A 21,697-nucleotide genomic window follows, 5' to 3' on the forward strand; every position below is an offset into this window, starting at 1 on the left:
GTCAATCTGAAATGTAAACAAAAATATACAGGGCTGAACGAAAATCTGTCGTCTGCTGGGGTGAGTTCAATATTATCATTAATTTCATCACGTTTAGTTTAGTATTTGTGTTCTAAGGTGTTTTCTTGTTAATAAACTAAAATGTGAGTTTTCAGGAAATAATCTTGACATATACCCTTCGGCGTTCACGTTTTATCACGTAAAATGTGCATTGGTAGGTTTTTTGCAAAATTTTTCTTTTAGGCAAATGGTTTCGACCAAATAATTCTAAGCAAAATTTTGCAAAAAATCACCTATGCACAGTTTACCGGATAAAACTTGAACGTCTCGGGATATAACCTATGAATAATAAATTGTAGAACAAACCTGAAATATTAATTAAAATACTGCACTATCAATAATATCCATACATGTATTTTGAGACAATTTTAAGTTAGAGTGCGAAATTTACAACAAAGATGGTACAGGTTAAAAGTAAATAGTAAAGCCGAGTTGTTACAAGTAAATAATTACTTACAAATATTATTTCAAAATATGTACAGCCATTTTAAAAATTTCTATACCTAGATAATGATATAATATAAAAAAAGGAAACAATCAGAGTAATAGTTAAAAACCGATGCGTAACAGCCATAAATTAGTTCTCTCTTAACAGTTAAAAATTATAGATAACATTAAAAAACGTAAATCACAAGCGCTACTAACCACTGATGGATTACTCGTCGGCGATTAATAATAAAGAAAGTTACAGGAGGTTCCGGAATAAGCAAATGTTCAGTTAGCCCATGCATTCGAATTTATGCTGTACTATGGTTGCTCCCCTTTGCAAAAAAAACAGTATTGGTGGGATGCACATACACTTTTCACATCTAAATCACGATCCCAGCAATCTCCGTATGCAAATTAAAAATACCAAGGCGTATTCGAGACTGACTGACCATTACGTTTTCGAATTATTGTTTTTCGGACTGGTTGGAGTTGAATTCTGTTCGAATCGGCTGATATACAATCGCAACAGTTTCACTTTGCTGCCACTCAGAACGTTAATATACGGAGCCAGTCGTTCTTCGCCCACTGCTTTATACAGAGCGACCATACAAAAGATGGAACTTTTTCTCACCGGACTTTCCACGTGATCGGTACCCTAATAAAATAATTAGCAGTCATTTAATTTATTATTACACATAATTACAAACGTTATTATTATTTCACTTGCAGCCACAGGAAATGTTTTCTTACCTTCAAAACTCCAACCATAATTTGTTTTAAATGCTCGTCAGTGATTTTCTGAGGACTGGCCTCAACTATTTTGGTCAACATTTTTATGGCACCTAAATTTTCGGGATAGGGACTAGTCTGCACGAGGGGCGCTAGAGTGCATATGATTGTGTCTGCAAAACAAGCTGAGCAATTTACCATCACCGCAGCCGTCGCTTCTGCTTCTTTTACCACCTGAAATTATATTAGTAGAAAATTAATGTCTTCCAAAAAAAAAACATTTACTGATTAGCGCTTCTAGAGATTAGCTCTCTATTTCAGTCATTGTCAGTTTGAAAACCATCGAAATTTATTTGATTTGTTTACTATTAATTCTTTTCCGTTTCTTTGTGTCGTTAATCATTTATAAAGTTTTCTACTTACCACACCACCACAGTTCTTTTAAGAGCTATTGTTTCTACGCTTTTAACATTCTGTAAGTACTTTCATAATATTATTATTAATATTTTTATTTTTTTATGTCGGCTGTCACGATCTAACCAAAATTGGCACAATTACTAACCTGTTTTGAAAAAAAAGTGGGAGTGTCTATTATGGTTTTTATTTAGCCATTTGGTTTTTCCTAAATTCGGAATTACTTTACTATTACAGTATTTTTTTAGAAAATGCCTGGAAAAATTCTCCACAGACAAGTCCAGCAGTTAATTCTTAACCTTTGTGAATATTTTGAATTGGAAAAAACCAATGGAGGACCTTTAGAAGCTTTATCATCTGTTCAGAAAGAAAATAAGAAATTTTAAGACCTTACATATTCTTACTGATGTATTTTTTTTGATACTAGAAGGTTGCAGCTGCTTTGAAAATTTCCCGCAAAACTGTTTATTCGATTTGGAAAAAGCAAGCAAGTAATCTTATGATTTCCTCACCTAAAAAACGTAAATCGAGATGTTATCGACGGGCCAAGACCACTGATTTATCTGAAAGCATTAAAATGGATGTTCGAAATACATTATATGATATGTACAACGATAGTATGTTAATACTAGTAAAATATATCTACTTTTGTAAGAAACATCTATTAACATTTCATTGTTTCCAGAGACTGAGATTTTTGGGTTGCATTATAGATTTTTCATAAAAATTTCTTGAAACATATTAATAATAAAGTTATAGAAAAAATAAAATAAGCGTCTAAAATGTTTTCCAGCGGGTTTAAAAAAAAATAAATGGATTGCAACCTGAAAATGAGATATGAGATACTACAGCATTACTCAGAATGTCTTATTGAATTTTTAATTTGTTGTATTTATTTTAGAGAAACATGTAACCATCCAGAACCTAAATCAAGAGCTCAAGTTAAAGAAATACTACATATTGGTGATACATCTCTGCGAATTTTGGTAAATAAATTAGGTTTAAAATTTAGGTGCAATTCTATGATCCAAACAGAGACTTCTCATAAATAAAAAATGTTATTTCGGTCAAGATATTTTTGATTTGCTTTGGTATAAGGTTGTTTTAGTGCAAATTTGGAGCCAAAGATCTCTACTTTCTGACTGACAATACATGCAAAATTTTAAACGTGAGGAAGCTTTAGACACGCCCTTCTCTACTCTGGAATACTCCTATACTGTGGAATTAATAACTTAATAGTAGTGCAAAACCTCTATCTACCTTTTAGATTTTACTCTTAAGTTTTGCCACCTTAATACAAGCAACCAATAAGGAGAGCCATTTCAGACGTTTGACACATGCCTACTTTTGTTGTCAATTAACTGTTCAAAATTCGAAAATTTTAAAAAATGCTTTTTTGTATTTGTTTATGAATGTTTGTTTAGTTTGTACCTAATTATCTTTTTTTGAAACAAATAGTCGAAGTCTAGACGTTGTTACGATTATTAGTATGACGTTTATGTCTTGTGTTTCTGAAATTCTAACCTGATTCCTATTTTCTAATTTTAATTTTGAGTTTATTGTGAATGATGTCATATTTGTCTACTTCTTGCAGTGCACTTGCCATTAACAGTACAAATGCACTGCATGTTATGTGAATGTTAGTATGTTCTTACCTCGCGTTTCTCGTCGCTGTGAGCATTCAATATCCTTAAGGTAATCAGTTCAACATATTTCTCCCAAGTGGTACGCATGGAAGAGTTTTGAAAAATGGCCGCTAGAATTTTGAGCGCAATTACACGGTTCTGTGCATCGTTCGCTTGCAAGTGATCGATAAAAATCCTCAGCAATTTCCTAAAAACAACCATTTACAAATTCAATTCAATTCAAACCATTCATAAATTCACTAACTAATCAGCATTATAGAAACTCACTTGAAATTCTGTATAATACTTTGTGTATGCCCCTGTCTTATCAGATCTAATACTTGGTTGAGTAGTGTCCGTTTATCGGCCATGGACGAACCGTGATCGATGCAGCATTTCTCTACCACATCTCTAATTATCGCGTCCGAGTCTTTTATTTCACCTATAGAGTGAAATGAAAAATATGATGGAAAACTATATGAAACTCCTAAAATCACCTAAACTCCTGCAACCGTTCGAGTCAGTTTCAGAAACGCCATTAACTCCTGTATAGGGCAAAGATCTTGCCCCTGATCGAACTCCATACGATCGAATGGTCAAGTCTTCCATTTTCTCTTCAATGATGGTGATGTCGTTCCGAAAATCGTTGCCTGCCGACATTTGTGATATACCCGAGTCTTGGGATGTCGTATCTCTATCTCTATCTAATTTTGGTCCTAACAGAATGAAATCCTTTTTAGATAAAAAAACTAGTCATTTTAAACAAAACATTGACTTTACCGTTTAGTCACGAGTAAGTCTTCATTTCAAACTTAAAAATAAAATATAAAAAAAAAACAATATAATACTTACTTGACTTACCTAACGTTTCGAAACTGTAGCTCTGAATTTCCGCAGTAGTACGTCTCAGACTCTTGTAGACTTCCTCCTGATCACCAAAAGTAGGCGTGCCAGGTGATAGCGGCTTCGGCGAGGCAGGAATTAGCGGACTGCCCGGTTCGCTACTCGTTGACGTTTTACGCATGTGATTATTTACAATATTGGAAGCAATTTCCTGCAGATCCTAAAAGTTCATGGTCATATTTTAGAACATAAGTGGCTCAGAATCATAGATGATCTAATAAAAAAAATTCCACAGAGGGATACCATGTCTCCTAAACTATTCATAACTGTCTTAGAACATGCTTTTAAAAAACTTAACTGGGATAATAAAGGAATAAACATCGATGGTGAAAAACTTAACCATCTCCGCTTTGCAGATGACATAGTCCTAACAACAGACTGTCTAAGAGAGGCGAAACAGATGCTAAGAGAGTTAGAGGAAGCATGTTCTGAAGTTGGTCTAAAAATGAACTTCACTAAGACCAAGATCATGACAAACCTTGTCATGAGCGAGACAATAAACATCGGAAATAATGAAATCGAGCAAGTTGACAAATACATATATTTAGGTCACGAAATCCGAATATCAAGGGACAACCAGACATGTGAACTGCATAGACGGATTGGCCTTGGATGGGCGGCCTATGGGAGGCTGAAAGATATCCTTACGGGTGACATTCCTACTTGCCAGAAAAGAAAAGTATTCGACCAGTGTGTTCTGCCGGTGCTCACTTATGGCGCAGAGACCCTGACTTTAACAACAGTATCGGCGAGGAAACTCAGAGTCACACAACGCAAAATGGAAAGAGCAATGCTTGGGCTGAGCCTGAAGGACCATATCACAAACCAAGAACTGCGCAGAAGATCCGGAGTGTCGGACATTATTCAGCGTATAACCTCACGGAAGTGGAGCTGGGCTGGACACGTGGGCAGACAGGGAAATGACAGATGGACAAAAAGGTTGCTAGAATGGAGACCACGTACCGATAAGCGCAACAGAGGAAGACCGCCTACACGTTGGACCGACGACCTAAAGAGAATGGCAAACAACTGGATCCAAGCGAGCCAGGACAGACAGGGGTGGAGAGCCATGAGGGAGGCCTATGTTCAGCAGTGGACGTCGAGGGCTGATTGATTGATTGATTGATGACTTCCCATGAACAAAGTATGGTTTCCACAGCTCTTTTTGAAGCAAAAATCTGCACATGTAGACAACTCTTTCGAATAGTTAATACTTAAGCTTGGAAATGCTATAAAAAAAAATTATTAAAGCAACACTTTGGGCTTTAAGAGCATATTTTCAGAGGATGGCAGTCAATTTAAAAAGTAACTGTGTTAAGTATACATTAAAAAGCACATAAAGAAGAATACATTCTGACAATAAAGCAGTCACTTTTGGAGCTTTGAGAAGGACTACAATCACAGTCTGTTCTACAACTACAATATAGCTGACTTGTTGGCCAAGCAAATTACGAATTTACGGTGACTAACTCCTGTAAGCAAAGTAAAAAGGAACATACCTTTGGAAGCTCGGTGAGCAATAGCGTAATGGCGGGAGTATTACAATTCCACAAAGCAACTATGCAATTTTTGGCAGCCTGCCTGATTTCCAACGATTTGGGATCCTGGGAGAAAGCGATCAACTTCTGTAACGCCTGCAGCGAATTGGTGGGTACCGTGACGGCCGCCGACGCGTCCGGCAGGTCGCATAGCGAAGCCAAAAATTTCAGAACCACCGTTTTCGATTTTGCGTTTGGAGTTTGGGTGGCGTCCAGTAGAAAGCGGTACACGTTGGCGATCACTAGTTCGACGGCGAAACTGTTTTTTACTAGATCGAGGGTGGCCATCAGTTTGGACGCCACCGAGGACAAAGCCTCGCTGCCAATTTTGAGAAAGACACGCTGCAGAAGCACGTAGATCCAGTACTCCATGTCGTCTTTGTGTAGTTTTATCACCTAGAATTGTGAGACATTTTTACTTGACGCTTCTACGAAGAGTTGTAATAGAATTACGTCGTGAAGGGTGTCTAAAAATAGGGCCATGCCTTTGGTGTGCGAGTCCGTAAACATTTTGGCAAAAATTTCGGTGAGGTGCTTTAGTTCGCCGTCGGTGAGTTTGACTTCTTGCGCGAGGTAGTTTTGCAACGACATGAGACCGTCGCGCCGTTCCTGCCACGTGGTGCTGGCGCAGAGGGCTATGATTTCGTTGATGTCCTGTTTAAGTAAACATTAATGTCTTCACACCCATTTTATGCAGAAGGTGAATCTAATGCGTGTATACAGTAGTGTCAAAAAGAAATAAGTTACTATATTTTAGCTGTGTTCAATTATAATCCTTCTTTACTTCCTATTGGCTAATAAAAACCGACATTGAGGTGTTAGTAATATGTTGAGCAGAAAAATGGTTTAGACGAGTTCTGTCAAAAAACAAATAGAAAAATAAAGCTTTAAGGAGGTAGTATTGGGAACAAAACATAAGCGTTTTACTACACCATTTCCACATGTAGTTTAGAAAGCGTCAGTTGAATTTTCGAAACCATAAGATGGATATAAAAAATATCACTTGTATTACAGAAAAGGTACTTTCAATTTTAGAATAATAACTTTGATTTTCGAAATTGCAATTGCATACTATCCATTAATGGCGTTTGCAGCTGAAAATAATGACAGCTGTCAAAGTTTAAGCAAATTGTGTCTTAGGTCCAGTTAGTTCCTGCCTTTCAAAGACGAGATACCTGGTTTTCATGTCAAATAGAAGGTCTCTTTCGATAAAACATTAAACCCATATAATCATTACAATATACAAAGTGTTTCAAAAGTTACGGCCAAAAACGTTAATTGGAAGGCAGTTCCTTGGGGCTCAAAATTTCCCTTAAGAGTGACTTTAAAAAAAAATTATATGAACAAATCGTATTATTTTGACCTCCCCTGCATGCCCCCAAGAGATTGTCATATAGTTATGGGACACCCTGTATATTTTATATAAATTAATACTCCCAATGGGCGGGTTTTTTTGCTTAAAGTGATATTAAAAAAAAAACAATAAACTAATAATCACATAGAAACACAAAAAAATCTGAAATTGAAATAACGCGTTCTAAAATACAAGTGACCTTTTCTGAAATACAAGTGACGAATCTTAAATACAACTTACGTTTTCTAAAACCAAATTTACGATAATGAAATACAAGTTATAGATTCTGAAATCCAACTTATATTTTTAAAATCCAAGTGATATTTTCTAAACTACATGTGTAAATGGTGTAGAATCTGTTATTATCATTAAGTTAATCAAAAAATTTGACGATTAATGTCACTGTCACATCATAACAAAAAGCACTCAATTCTCATTCTGAAACATTCATACGTATTAGCACAGTAATAGTTTTGAGCAAATTTAATCATTTGTGGTCAAAGAATTACGATTTGGTTGTGATTTACCAAATAGTGATTGATTTTCTGACCTAAAAATTTACAGAGAAATATTATATACAAAAATATGGACAGTGTAAATAGGTGGGAGAAAGTGTGTGCTAATCATGCAATATGCGGAGCGTTGCCAGAAAATCAAGCTTGCCCAGTGTAAAATTTAATCCATAATTGATGGCAATAAAAAGGAAATTCAGTAAAGCGATAGAAAATGTGTAATAACTGTATTCAAGCGTGAAATCATGCCCAACTTACGCGACTCGGTTCCCACAATTCCCGGCTGGCGAGTCTTTGTTGAGAACCACTCCACGAGTACGACTACACCGAAAATTATACACGAATGAGCGAATTGACAGACAGTTAATACAAACTTAACAATATGACGTTAAACTGTAATATTTAAATTTGATCCTAAAACTGAACTGTTAAATACTTACATCGCAGTGTCTTTTATACGACTCGTACGATCTTTCGGAACAAATGCTCGACGTCTCTGATTCGTCCGAATGATTATCAATCGATCTTAACCCTTTCCTCGGTGATCGGGACTGATTTTCGGGAGACTCTAAAACCTATAAACAAAATAAAAACGGTCGTGATAATAAAGCAAACGCTCACAAATGCATCAGCCAAAGCGTTTTCAGCTTCGCGACTCTGCTGAAGGATTTTCTGCGCTAGCACCGGTCGGGTAGCGGGACTCAGGGGCGGTCTATCGCTGCCCCGTCTAAATCGTGTCGTTAAGCCGGATCCCCTGTTCGGACTGGTTTCTCTCGACGTATCTCTCGAACCTGTCCGAACATTTACCATTAGAAAATTAGTGATAACCAGTTGAAGCAAAATACCTTGACTGGAGCGCGGTATACCAGAAGACAATCTGCGTGGTCGGGGAGAATCGTGATCGGTTGAACGATTGTACAAGTAAGCTAGGCGGGAACTAGGTGAACCGGATCTGCTAGTTGCTGTCACAAAAATATGATAAGTGCTTTGCAAAGAATCTTAAATAAGGTATTTAGATATCCTTAATATAAAATGAAGTTTCTTGAGTGATTTTTACTGATTCCTCATTGTACTAGCAGCCAATAAAATTCAATGAACCTTTCTAGTTCGACCAATGAGAGAAGTTATATACTGAATAAATCCCTAGTTGCTAAAATTTTACACTGAATAAACACCTCCTACCTTTTTCGAATACGTTTTTTTGAAGAACATTTGATATTAAACGAAACGGGATTTAGACACATATAAAATTTAAGCTATTTTCTTCAATATTAACAATTAATAAATCACTATAACGTAGTTTCCATTAAAAAATTACATAAATTAAAATATTATGACGTCTGATTGTCAATCTGAAATGTAAACAAAAATATACATGGCTGAACGAAAATCTGTCGTCTGCTGGGGTGAGTTCAATATTATCATTAATTTCATCCCGTTTAGTTTAGTATTTGTGTTCTAACTAAGGTGTTTTCTTGTTAATAAACTAAAATGTGAGTTTTCAGGAAATAATCTTGACATATACCCCTCGGCGTTCACGTTTTATCACGTAAAATGTGCATTGGTAGGTTTTTTGCAAAATTCTTTTAGGCAAATTCGACCTGCGGTCTCAGGATTTTATCGTCGAATTATTTAGTCTCAATCATTTTCCAAGCAAAATTTTGCAAAAAATCACCTATGCACAGTTTACCTGATAAAACTTGAACGTCTCGGGATATAACCTATGAAAATTTTGGTTTACGAGCAAATACACAAAATTTATAGTACAGCTAGGTTGTAATAGCAGAAGAAACAGATCTTAAAATGGTTGAAATTTAACACTTACGTTGTGATTGTGAGTTGCGATTGCGCGTTCTGCTGACTCTTTCAGGAGATGCGGTGGCGTAAGTGTCAGGCGCTCTCTTTGGACGAGCTATTTTTTAGATATGCAAACTTTTATTAGATATAATAGTACCACAGTGAAACAAAGTTGTGTTAATTGTTTAGTTTAACATGCATCAAAAGTAACAATCAACTATGCGAGTTGCTGTATGCAAGTAATACTTTCCATAAACTTTTGCATAAAAATGATGTTATTCTGGCAAAACTTTTATTTGAATTTATGTATTTGCTTTTGTTCCATGATCCTCTAACATTTAGTGTGAGAAAAACTTGAACCAATTAAAAGACTACAACCTTTGGTTTGTAGGAGTATATTAGCCACGAATACTTTAGTAACAGTTCAAAATGGTTCGAAAACAGAAATAATTTTTCTTTCATTGTTTTTAGACACTTTGAAAATACATGAAGGTTTAATTTAACACTTGAGTTCTACCTCAATATTAGTTAAAAACTATTTTGTTTACCTGTTAGGTTTACCTCTCCCTCTGCAAGCGGGCACATGAAAAAAGCAAAATGCATTAATATCTGCGGACAAGCTACAAAAACTAAAACATTCACAAAAGCTACTCATGTAATTTAGTATTAGAGAGTTAAAATAAATAATTAGTGGGTTGAAAAAGCTGGCGTTAGGGCAAAAACAAATTCGTGCTTAAAAATATAAAGTGCACTTACGAAGACTTGCTGTACCCGACTGAATCTTATTTCTAGCCATGGCGGAGTATTGCGCGCGCGCTTTAGCTCTTTGCGCCGCTTGCAGGTCAATAGCGGAATTACTTCTGAATCCCTTTTTATTGGAACTATCTAAAAATTCATGCAATATGTTAAATTATGTACTGAGTAGGATGTTCGACAACTAACTGCGTTAGATAAAAATCGATACAAGGAAAAAATCTACTAAACTGTGTTGTTAGTTAACTTACTCGACTAGTAAATATGTTAGTGATTTTTTTTACTTTTTATACGTCTGTGCAATTTGTTGTCACACATCCTTATAAAACTGAATACAGCAAAATTATCAGAAACGACCAAAGTACATACTGTCCGGTTTGGACAAAACAGGAATACCACTGCGTTGCCTGTAAGTGCGCGGCAACGAGGGCACCCTGTGCAAACCGCTGCCGCTAGCCAAGTTTTCGGTGCTGCCTGATTCCATCCAAATTAAGCAGCGTTCAAATACAAACCCGTTGTATTACATTATAATAAAACATCCCAAAAAAAAAAGTGTCAAAACCCACCTGAAGCGCTCTGTACTCCGCTTGGTTTCGAATACTGTCTCGGAGTTTTAAAGCAGCTGTTCAGATTGTTGTTGGACGAACTGGCCGACATGCCGTCCCCTTGTAACGCTCGTCTGTAACTGGCGTCCAGCGATTGCAAAAGACTTTCCGCCTGATCCGGGAAATAATCTCTAAATGCCCGAAATGCTCTGGAATAGATAGTTTAAGTGACGCTAAAATGTATAGTACATTTTTACGTTAACGTCAAAGCCTTCAAGGTTTCGAGGTTACGTTCATTTTTTATATAACATATCCAACTTATCTTTAACGGTTTTCCAGAAAATGACGTGTAATGACAATATTTTAAGCAGTTACTTGTTTGTTATAACATATCCAATATAGTCAAAATTTTACCCTTTGAGAATGATGTCAAGCAGGTGAAAAACACGTATGTCTAGAATTAGATCACAAATTTTAATCTACAAATCCTTTGAAAAATTAGTGCGTTCGGAAGTGACTGATGATCAAAGCCTTGAAAATCACATGATCATGAGAGTTTCAGTTTAATCATCATTCATTCAGTGAATAGGTGTGCTTGCACTCACTTAAAGATCTCTTCTACTCCTAATAACATATTATATTATTAATGTTCATTGATTTTGTGCTGTGTTATGGTGCTTCGCACAATAAAGCGAAAATAGTAATTTGACATACTAACATTACCAACTTCTTTGTTTTTCATAAAAGCGGTTATTTTGGTTTTACTGACCGACATTTTCTTAGAAATGTTGGTGAAATACGAGTCGTCAGCTGGAATTCCAGCTTTTTTCATGCTTTTTTCATTCGGCATAGGGTAGCAGTACTCACTTTTAAAGCCTGTGATGCTCTAACATACACATTGGAATAATCAATTGGGATGACATCTGGAAACTGTTTCTTTTCGTACTCCAAAAAAAGCAGCACATTTAGAATTAGCATTTGGGCTTGCTCATTGTAGGGCAGCGTTTTTGTACCTTATCTAGATATTTGTTTATATCAAAGAGACAGTAAATGTCAACGTTTTTAATTTGACAGGATGACAAAATTGATAACGTGCCTTTTTTGCTAAAATTGTTTATTTCATGTTTGATATGCGAGAAAGATGTAAAAAGATGACGTCATTCTCAAAAGGTAAAAATCCAACTATAACAATGTTCAACTTTCCGGCTGTGACGTCATCCTAATTTACTTTGATTTTTCGTATAGAAAAGAAACGCAAAGATAACTTTTTTTATCCATAACTTACTTTCTAGATGAAACTCGAGCTTCGGGGTCCGCGTCCGCAACACCCTTTTTTATGCAATCATGAAGCAGGTCTACCTGTCGCTCCAAAGAATGAATCGACCAATGCGTAAGCATAATTTCTACAAATTCACAACAACTCCTCCGAATTTCTTTGCTTTTCGACGTGATGGCGTTGGAAGTGATGATCGGAATGAGTCTAGTGTTGTGACAGTGTTTAATTATGAACTTTACTGCCACTTCTCCTGAGGTTGCCATTATCTAGTAATAAAACAGGTTTGATTAAATGTAATTCTAAAGCAGTAGAGAGAATCTACTGACTTTGGCCGAGTTCTGGATCAAATTAATTAAATGCTGCAGTAAATACTCAGCCATCTTGTCAAAACGGTTCTCCAATGTCTGCGCCAAGTAGGCGATAGTGATGCAAGTTTCGCGCACCACTTGTGAACGTAGATCTTTAACTGAGCTCTGTAAGGCAATGTCCAAGTTCTTTAGTCCTACTTGGAACTCGTCAGTTTGCGTTGCTCCGGCTATCATCAACGAACGGATTTTCTTCAACTACAAATGTCTTTGTGTATTGTACCAGAAAACTTTTTAGTTAGTGGTAATCTTACAGCCTCCACACGCTTATTCCAATCTTTATTAGAATCTGAAATCGTTTCATGGATGGACTTCAGGTTATCGGTGATGTCGCGCGGTGAAAATATTTGTACAGTTGGAACCTCTTCAAAGGATCTCAAGAATATTTCTTCGTCCAGTGCTCCAGCTATAAGTCACCATACGTAATATTAGTTTAATATATTTCAATTTGTTACTGTAGTTATAAAGCACAATATAAGCACTAAGCACAGTGACCTTTCTGTACGCATTTTTTTACCCAGACAACCCCTATACAGTGTTTTCTCAAAATAGTGGTGCAGGTAATCAGGTATGAGAATTTTGCTTATTATAAAGCACAAAGTGTGATAAATGAAGAAAGTTTTAGAAAATTTTACGACAAGGCCTCACACAACTTTTTCAGTTTAAACGGAAAATTGATGCAACTAGTACCGTCAGTGGTTGGGTTAAAGCAAATTAATTTTAAAAAGCACTTTTCCATTATTACGAAGCATTGTGAGGTATTACAAGGCATTTTGAGATATTTATAAGGCATTTGAGAGTATTTTGAGGCATTGTCTGTATATTTCAAAATGTAGTGTATTAATATAACAAAATTGACAGAAAATTGAACAGAACAGAATAGGCACATGTAATTATTATGGTAAAATCTTTGTTACATGGCATTGAGTTGAAACAATATTCATTACAAATTATTATAATAATTTACCAATTTTTCAACATTTAAATTACATTTTAAAGTCACGTGACTGTTTTTGACAAGTGTCAGTTGACTTGGACAGTGTTGCAAACTCTAAAATGACATAATCAAAGTCACGTGATGTGTTTCTTGCAAATGTGTGTAATTTTTAAATTTTAAACCACATTTTAAAGGTCACGTGACTGTTTTTGACAATGTCCACTGGCTTTTACAGTGTTACAAGCTCAAAATTGTATTATTAACGTTTTTCAATTTTTCAATTTCAGCTTTTACAACTGTCTAAACTTAATTTACCAAATTTTTTAAATTTAAAGATCACGTTACTAATTTTGACAGATGTCAACTGGCCTTTACAGTGTTCCAAGAACATGCAGAATTGTATTTTCAACGTCACATAACGTGTATTTTGCAATTTAAGTTTTTACAACTGTCTACATTTAATTTACCATTTTTTAAAGTTTAAACTGCGTTTTGAAGTTTACGTGAGTGTTTTTGACAATCTCAACTGGCTTTTACAGTGTTGCAAGCTCAAAATTGTATTATTAACGTCACGTAACGTGTATTTTACAATTTCAGCTTTTACAACTGTCTAAACTTAATTTACCAAATGATCAACATTTAAATTACATTTTTAAGTCACGTGACTGTTTTTGACAGGCGTCAGTTGGCTTTGACAGTGTTGCAAGCTCTAAAATGGCATAATCAAAGTCACGTGATGTGTCTCTCGCAATTTCAGATTTTACAACTGTCTAAATTTAATTTACCAAATTTTAAAATTTTAAAGGTCATGTACAAATTGTAAAAGCAGACATGCTACTTAATCCAACCTAAAAACTGTCACGTGGCCATAAAAAAATTAATTTCAAGGGTGTATTTCATCAAGATTTGTCATTATCTCAATACCATGGGACTTACTAAATTTAAGAATGCCACCAATGTGTAAACATTTAAAGGTATCCTGAGGCAGTTTAAATAATTTAAAGGCATTTTTATGTATTTCAAGGCAGTTTGAGGCATTTTAGGCAGTTTTAAGGCATTTTGAGTAATAATAGAATCATTGTGAGGTGTTTTAAAGGCATTTCAAGGTATTTTGTATGCAAAAAGGCATTTTGGTGTACAAAAAATTATCGGCGGTCTACCGCTCGCTCAAAGGTGTACACTTGTGGAAAAATTTAATTTGCATTGACACCAACTACCTATACAACAAAAAAGAAATAACTGTAAAATATGACAAATTAACGTAAGCATTTTTTTAATCAGTTGACATAAATAAAACCATAAAAAAATAAACTTACATGCAGCTGCTAAGTTAAGTTTTCTGAGCGAACCCACTCTGGTCAAGACTGTTCATGCAGATGAAACGGTGATTGTGTGAAGAGGTTAATAACGAATATGAAAATAAAAAAGTAAAAACATGAAAATTAGAACAATGAGTCACTGAAGTATTTCCCGTAAAACTAAAATAAACTGTACAAAAAAAACATTTAATGGTGATTTCAGTTCAATACGCACCGGAGTTCGGATTGGCGGAAGATGGTTTAGATTTGGTTGAACTGGCACTGGAAGTAGTTCGTTTGATCGGCACGGAAGGTCGGAGCATTTTGTCCACCTCGTCGCACCCTACTAAAATAACTTCACACTCAATACAAACGCCCATTTAATCTGAATTAAACTTACAATCTACACCTTTTGAAGCAGTGAGCAACAACTCGCCACTGTTTTTCACTTCATCAAACCTTGCCGACAACGCCGGCCATTTTCCCTGTGGCACAAGATTACGTTTTTGCAAATCCGCTCTTAATTTCTCTCCCACGTGTTTGTATAAATCCACCAGAGTATTAAATGCTGTGTCCCGAACTGTCGAAGTCGGATCAGAAAGCAGTTTTACTATATCTGGTATAAATTTACTCAATGCAAGTGTTTGGGCTCCATGCCTAGAAACGTACCTTCTTTACTGTCCCCTATTAAAAACAAAGAAACTTACTCGTTTAGAGTGTTTATCAAACACCGCAAGACCTCCTCTCTGATTTTAGCGTTTTTGTGAGAAAAACAGGGTGTAAGTTTTTCAAACAGAGTTTGAGGGGTAAGCACGTTCCTTTCTAACAGTTTAAGAATGAGCAGTTGGGCCTTTTCTCGCACTGTGTCTTTTGAGTCGCCCAAACGGTCAATTATGGCAGGCAGAACTGTTTGAATATAGGGTCGGAAATCATGACCCAGTCTGTCTACCAGAAAAGTGAGGATCTCGATTCCTAGACTAGCCACCTACAAAAAGAGAAAAAACCTGTTAATTACTCAGTGTAATACAAAACTCATGGCCAAGGTTGCGCTATTTTAGGAAAGAGGCTGCCAATTGTTTTTCACGATTTTCTAATGAGTGGGACTTTGTTACCATTCTTGAAAAAAGAAATGTAGTATGTCTGTATTTCCGTAGTTTTACCTGAATATCTAGTATTAAAAACATAATAAAAAAATAGAAACTGTTTGTTGTTCTGTATTCGCAACATAACAGACACTGATCTAAGGTTCGATTTCACATTAGGACCTACCCAAACCATTGTTCATATAATTCATAATAATTAAGTCTAATACTTAGCCGACTCCACCTACTTAACCTATGTTCTCATTTTGATTAAAAATTAGTGAATATGATATGACCTAATTTGTTTTTATGTTCCAGTAATAGTAAATTTTATGTGTATAATTATACATATAATTGTGACTATGTTGGCTTTTTAAGCATAAGAAGCAAAATTGATATTCGCGCTCCTAGCATTAAGAGTGTAATTAATATCTAATAATTTGAATCCACTGATTAACTTTGTTTATACGTCGGCTAGTGCCTCTGATAGGAGAAACCTATATATCAGCTTTATTTCGATGATAAAATGCTGAGTATGTATTTTAGTTTTAAGTAACGCAGCCACCACCCAAAATGTGAGTTGAGTTTTAGTTAGTCGATTATAAGCCGTGGCGCTGATAAGTAAAGCAGTTATTAAAGTAATATTACAAAGCGCAATACTGGGGTTTTATTTAAATCAGAACATATCTGCCAATAGACTAAAACCCGTTTTATGGTAAAAGCAACTGACATTATGTCTTTGAACTAAACTTCCAGACTTCAATTTGATACAATATTGCCATAATACATCACGGCAATTCATAGTAATCCACATTGTACTCCTGCATAGGTATTTCAAAAACTTGATAAAAAATGTCCGAAATGTTTGTTTGAAGCAACCATTCAAAAAAATTCTTGAACCACAGCCAACAATTTGAAACGATTTAAGAAATGTAGGAACAAATTTATTTAATAGCTGCCGTACATAGAAGCGCGAAAGATCAAAGGGCTTTGCATATTTTGCTTCAAAGCAAAATTAGACATTTATAACTGCAACCTCTTACACTCCACAAATTTGGTAGTAAAAGAAGAACGATTCCTTTGTTACACTTAGTAGATACTCCAATTTATATTGCAATGTCTTAGAATGTGTTCTTTTAAGTTTTACTATAGACCTATTAAATTAATTAACCTAAAATCACCTTAATTACTTTTTTAAAAAGTAAATATTATTTGTGTGCGAAGGCGTGACGCTCCGACTCTGCAATGAATACGTCCTTGGTAATGTTAGGTTTGTGACAATATCAGAACAAACGCGTGTAGGTACCTCAAGTAATAAACTGGTTCATTATAATTACGACCAATTTAGTAATTGTACACATAATATAAAACTCCAGTGTAAGCGCTTTGAAATCCTGAAATATTAAAAGCTGCCTCTGTTGCCGTGTTAATTTCGCCACGTCCTAATTAACAAACCACCCAACTTGCCCTTTTCACGTAAATGAGGCAATTAAAACGTTAAATTTAGTTGCAATAAAGATAAGGTTAATGCAGCAGGCTGAAAAATCAGGAGGTGGTGTATTGATCAAACATAAAGCACTTTTATTGCCCAAATATAGATTACCTGCTCAGGTAGAGTAATTACTGCCCTACACTGAAAAAAAAAATCACTGCACCCTTGTAACACAACCGTACAAACTTTAACACTAAACTTTAAGTTACAGAGACACTAAAGACAGGTAAAACTATAAATACTGAGTCTATTTAGATCCGGTATATTGCCACCAACAGACGTGGTGCATTTCTTCTCTGACGTATTCGCTGTTTTGCTTAAAATAGCTTTTTAAATTTATTAGTTTCTTAATTAGAAGAAGGCCCCAGGGTACTATTGCGGCAATAATCACTAAGAAATTTGTGCTGGATTAAAGAAATAATACTTTTACTTGCTCAACATGTTTTTCCTTAATAGTCCAGGTCAATGCACTTACAGGAAACTTTGAATTGTTAAATCAAATGTAGTTTTTTTGTGTCATTAAAATTCACAACAACTAAAACTAAATATTATTCAGTTATTATTCTTACCAGGGCCTTAGCAACACAAAACTAGACTAAAATTCTGTTTCAGATTGTGTGTAAGTTTAAATCAATTAACTGTACAGGTTACCGCGAAATTTATGGACAATTTAATACAGCAATTGACGCGGTACATACCTGACCTGCATTCATTTATTACAGTCTGTAAATAAATGCATAAATTATATGGAAAAATAAGATTATAAGGCAGAACATTCTTTTGAACATTTGGGTGAAATGTCATTATTTCCTGTCTGTAATTTTGAACACAAAATGAGTAAAAAGGTTGAATAAAGTGATTAGATTGTAATGTCTGCACATGTAGCATTTGCCTAAATCACACCACATTGGGTGGTTTGTGTTTATGATTGGTCTTACAAAGCAGCTTTTAGCTTTTTGTTGACCAATCATCAACAGTATCTATATGCTTTAGTAAATTACACTCTTCATCTCACTGAGAATCAAATTTAAAGCCTGAAGAACACATAATTTCTCTTTTAACATTAAACATTAACCCATTTACATATGCTACATGTTTGTCACTACAGACCTACTTGCTACTAAATATACAACTTCAAGGATTCATATTGAACTGTAAAAATAGTATGCAGCAATCCATTGATAAAACTGGTAGAAATATAATTCAGTTACACTGACGTCAAGCTACGGCACATGAAAAATTTGGCTTGGATGAAAGTTGCCTAATAGCTTAACATCTGTGTTTATTTTGCTAGCATAGAAAAATATAGCACAATGTATTTAATTTGTAAGTGGAGAAATCTTACCTTAAAATTACTGTTCTGGGTCCATGGTACTAATGAGTCAACAAACTGTCCAATGTCCTGACAAGTGATAGAATTGGCTGGTTCTGCAAGGAAGGTAAGCAAGTCCTGCCCCAGCTGTTGTCTGAGTCTGGTGTCAGGTTTTGTGAGATATACTGCAAACCCATCCAGGTCTCTAGGACAGGTGTATGCCATGGTGGCTTAACTGCAAACAATGAGAAGGTCATTATTTTACTCACTTTCTAGTGCCCAGTTTCTTATAAAAAATTGGTAGATGTTCTGAAATTATTTATAGGGTTGCAGATCACTGACCTCTTGCAAGTACATGTTTCAGAAACATTTATAACTTCTATAAATAGAGTAACAAGTGCATATGTGAACTCTACAAGACCCTGGTGACAATTAATTATGTGTATATTTGCAAATGTGAAAATAACTTTCCCCTTGATCAGTGACAGACAAATCTTAAAATAAACATTAAGGATTGTTCTTAACATTGACACCTAATTTTACTAATGTTTATTTTGAAGCAATTTTTAAGTGGCAGTCCTGTGTAATCTTTAATGAGAGACAACCTGAAGTGAATGTAGTACATAAGTTCAAATCAAAATGAAGTCAATTGCTATATTTGGAAATGTCTCAAATGTGATAATCTACCGGGATGAATTAACTGTTGAATAAACATTAAATAAAAACAACTTTTTTGGGATCCAGATAAAATCCAGTGGGGTTTTGTTAATAGCAATCTGTGTCTGCCTTGGTATGCTGCAAGCTTTTAAGGCATTTTTACAGAAATTGCCAAACTCTAAACTAGATATCAAAATTTCTGCGTGCAAAAAAAGGCATTGTTAACAAAAAACTGGTCTGTATACCCATATAAATACATACTGTGGCAGCTTCTAGGCAAGTGAGTTTCAAGGTAAATATGAAAACACCCAAAACCCACGGGTTAATATGCGGAAAACTTACGTTTTATCTTATTAAATAGAGCATGGAAAAACACACTACACTATTTAATTTATTGAAGAGAGATTTATAACGATTCTATACAATTTTTTTCACAAAATTCAGTTTATTTCTTCGATTTAACACTCAGCTATCTGTCGCCGCCATATTCTACTCGTTTTGTATATATGTCAAATTGTCAATTGTCAGTCAACAGTCAAGACGAAATGACATTTGATTTGACGCGCTTGTGTCAACTGTCACTCATTTCCTTGTTTTGGTTGAATGTTGAATGCCGAATGAAAATTAGAATTTTCGACCAGTCATTGCTGCTTTGTAATTCTATAATTTTGTACTTTTTCTATTATTAACAAGTTAGTTACACATCCAGTAAAATGTTTTCCTCACCTCCGTTTTGGCAAAATGGGCCGGCTCCCGGTAATTTCTACAATTTTCCCAATATGCAGCCTAAAATGAAACCCAGTGATTTCAGACAACATTCTCAGTAAGTTTTCCTTCTGTTTTCCTTAATTTTGCCTAAAGGCATTTGTTTAATTGCACTTTAGATCGCCAGTGACCACATCTACATCACTAGTGGCAATCGCTTATGACAAGGGAGTGATCATTGGAGGTGACTTGTTAGCATCTTATGGCTCTTTAGCAAGGTACACCAACTGTCCCAGAATTGTGAAAATCAACAACAACATCATACTAGGAGCCAGTGGTGATTATGCTGACTTTCAGTATGTCAGGGACTTTGTGGAGCAAAAAATGTAAACTCTAAGATTGAAGCGGTATTCATTATTTTGAATGTCAATATTTTTGCAGCATTAGTGAGGAATGTCTGGATGATGGATTGTCTCTAAAACCCAAATCCTTGTACTGCTGGCTGACTAGAATTTTATATAATCGTCGTAGCAAAATGGATCCTTTGTGGAACAATTTCATTGTTGCAGGAATTCAAGTAAGCTCATATCTTCTCAGGATTTGGTCAAGCAAATGTTAGATATTTAAGAGTTGGATTAAAAAGCTGAAATGGCATAAAGTATGGTGCTGTTTAGCAGATTATGATTTGCAAAATTATTGTCATTTTGTTTGCCATGTATAGCAGTATTATTGTAGAACAATTCTACAGAATAGTTATGTGCTGAACCTCTGCTCAGTTAAATGGACTAAGTGTTGTAATTGGTTTAAGTAATTTGTATTGTTCTGATCAATTTTTGAAACCTGAGCACACCATGGAGGTGTCACTACATCCTTTGGAGGATAATAGAAAGAATAGGAAAAGGATCAATTATTAAATTACAATCTTTCTAAAAATATTCAATTTATTTTGATTCATGTATAAAATAAGTAGAAAGAGTTACACAGGAGTGCAATGTTGTTTTGTTTTATTGTTAATTGATGTTTGTAGGTGTCTTTCTAGGATCAGTGGAATGTTTGTAGATTATATCAAAAGGTTTAGGAGGAAAATTCTTCAGGAAGATTGAGAACAAGGGTAAAAGATAAAAAATACATTTTGAACCCAGGTAGAATTGTCAGAGACTTTTAAACTCTATTGAATACTTCCCATAAGTTGCCAGAGTTTCTACAATTGTTTTAAACCTTCCAAGAATTTTTAAAATTGCCAGAGAATTATTATAATATAATATAAGTTTCACTGGTCTCTATTTCCAGCAATTGCTTATATTTCCCTAAACTGTTAAGCAAGTGGCCAATATTTCTTTAGGAGTATAAAAAGTTATATGTTTACACCCATTACTTTTTATTCCGATTATTAAAAATCAATTTTAAACTGGTGGTATAGATCCATTATTAATAACATGGTTAATTTATTCTTGTAACACTAAACAGAAAATTCTTAAAATTTTAAATAATGTGAAACTTTTTTCCAGGATGGACAGCCCTTTTTAGGAACGGTAGATAAACAGGGTACAGCCTACATGGACAAAGTAATCTGTACAGGCTATGGAGCTCATATTGCAACTCCCCTACTGCGTGATGTGCTTGACAAGAAGCCAGTTTTAACTTTGGCGGAGGCTCGAGCTCAAATCGAACGTTGTTTGGAGGTGCTGTACTATCGAGATGCCAGAAGTTACCCCAAGTATCAACTGGGTATTATTGATTCTGAACAAGGAGTCTCTGTGGAAGGACCTTTAGAGGTGCCACAAAACTGGAACGTGGCTTATTCAATTAAGGGATACTAATAATACATTGTAAGGGAATATGAATAAACCGTTTTTTTCTAAGTCTTCCACGTGTTCTCAGTCATCAACTGCGTAAACAATTTTTAATTCGCTG

At 35.1% G+C, this 21,697-nt stretch overlaps 2 protein-coding genes and 1 long non-coding RNA gene across 8 annotated transcripts in view; 2 read left to right on the forward strand and 1 right to left on the reverse strand.

Moving 5' to 3' along the window:
- The window catches only part of LOC145724875 (uncharacterized), a 103,694-nt gene that overhangs the window by 46,709 nt on the left and 35,288 nt on the right, over positions 1-21,697 (forward strand). The gene's annotated exons all lie outside the window — the stretch shown is intronic.
- Positions 399-19,572, reverse strand: chb (CLIP-associating protein). 6 transcript variants are annotated; one of them, XM_081974231.1, is made up of 25 exons: positions 19,421-19,572; positions 18,455-18,656; positions 15,243-15,520; positions 14,936-15,192; positions 14,771-14,881; positions 14,554-14,601; positions 12,555-12,706; positions 12,262-12,498; positions 11,945-12,201; positions 10,681-10,868; positions 10,118-10,246; positions 9,910-9,930; positions 9,390-9,476; positions 8,410-8,526; positions 8,186-8,355; positions 8,005-8,139; positions 7,823-7,885; positions 6,152-6,352; positions 5,660-6,094; positions 4,119-4,320; positions 3,755-3,973; positions 3,546-3,699; positions 3,288-3,465; positions 1,240-1,452; positions 399-1,144 (listed from the first exon to the last, which is right to left on the reverse strand). In XM_081974231.1, the coding sequence occupies exons 2-25, from the start codon at positions 18,644-18,646 to the stop codon at positions 941-943; spliced, it is 4,248 nt and encodes a 1,415-aa protein (XP_081830357.1). In that variant the 5' UTR covers positions 18,647-18,656; positions 19,421-19,572; the 3' UTR covers positions 399-940. The 6 variants fall into 6 exon arrangements, with proteins under 6 accessions (XP_081830357.1, XP_081830356.1, XP_081830359.1 ...); XM_081974230.1 differs by having other exon boundaries at positions 4,110-4,320; XM_081974233.1 differs by lacking the exon at positions 14,554-14,601 and having other exon boundaries at positions 4,110-4,320.
- Prosbeta7 (proteasome subunit beta type-4) lies at positions 19,667-21,648 on the forward strand. The gene is made up of 4 exons (XM_081974243.1): positions 19,667-19,901; positions 19,963-20,169; positions 20,225-20,360; positions 21,292-21,648. Exons 1-4 carry the CDS (start codon positions 19,792-19,794, stop codon positions 21,601-21,603), a joined length of 765 nt encoding a protein of 254 aa, XP_081830369.1. The 5' UTR covers positions 19,667-19,791; the 3' UTR covers positions 21,604-21,648.

This window comes from Ips typographus, linkage group LG2 (assembly GCF_016097725.1).
Source record: "Ips typographus isolate SLU linkage group LG2, UJ_Ityp_2.0, whole genome shotgun sequence".
Classification (NCBI taxonomy): domain Eukaryota; kingdom Metazoa; phylum Arthropoda; class Insecta; order Coleoptera; family Curculionidae; genus Ips; species Ips typographus.

Coding starts and splice junctions, on each gene's coding strand:
- chb (XM_081974230.1), bottom strand. CDS start 18,646: ATGGCATACACCTGTCCTAGAGACCTGGATGGGTTTGCAGTATATCTC. Junction 15,521..18,454: donor CCCAGAACAGTAATTTTAAG/GTAAGATTTCTC, acceptor CTCTTTTTGTAG/GTGGCTAGTCTAGGAATCGA. Junction 15,193..15,242: donor TTGATAAACACTCTAAACGA/GTAAGTTTCTTT, acceptor GTACGTTTCTAG/GCATGGAGCCCAAACACTTG.
- Prosbeta7 (XM_081974243.1), top strand. CDS start 19,792: ATGTTTTCCTCACCTCCGTTTTGGCAAAATGGGCCGGCTCCCGGTAAT. Junction 19,902..19,962: donor GATTTCAGACAACATTCTCA/GTAAGTTTTCCT, acceptor ATTGCACTTTAG/ATCGCCAGTGACCACATCTA. Junction 20,361..21,291: donor TCATTGTTGCAGGAATTCAA/GTAAGCTCATAT, acceptor ACTTTTTTCCAG/GATGGACAGCCCTTTTTAGG.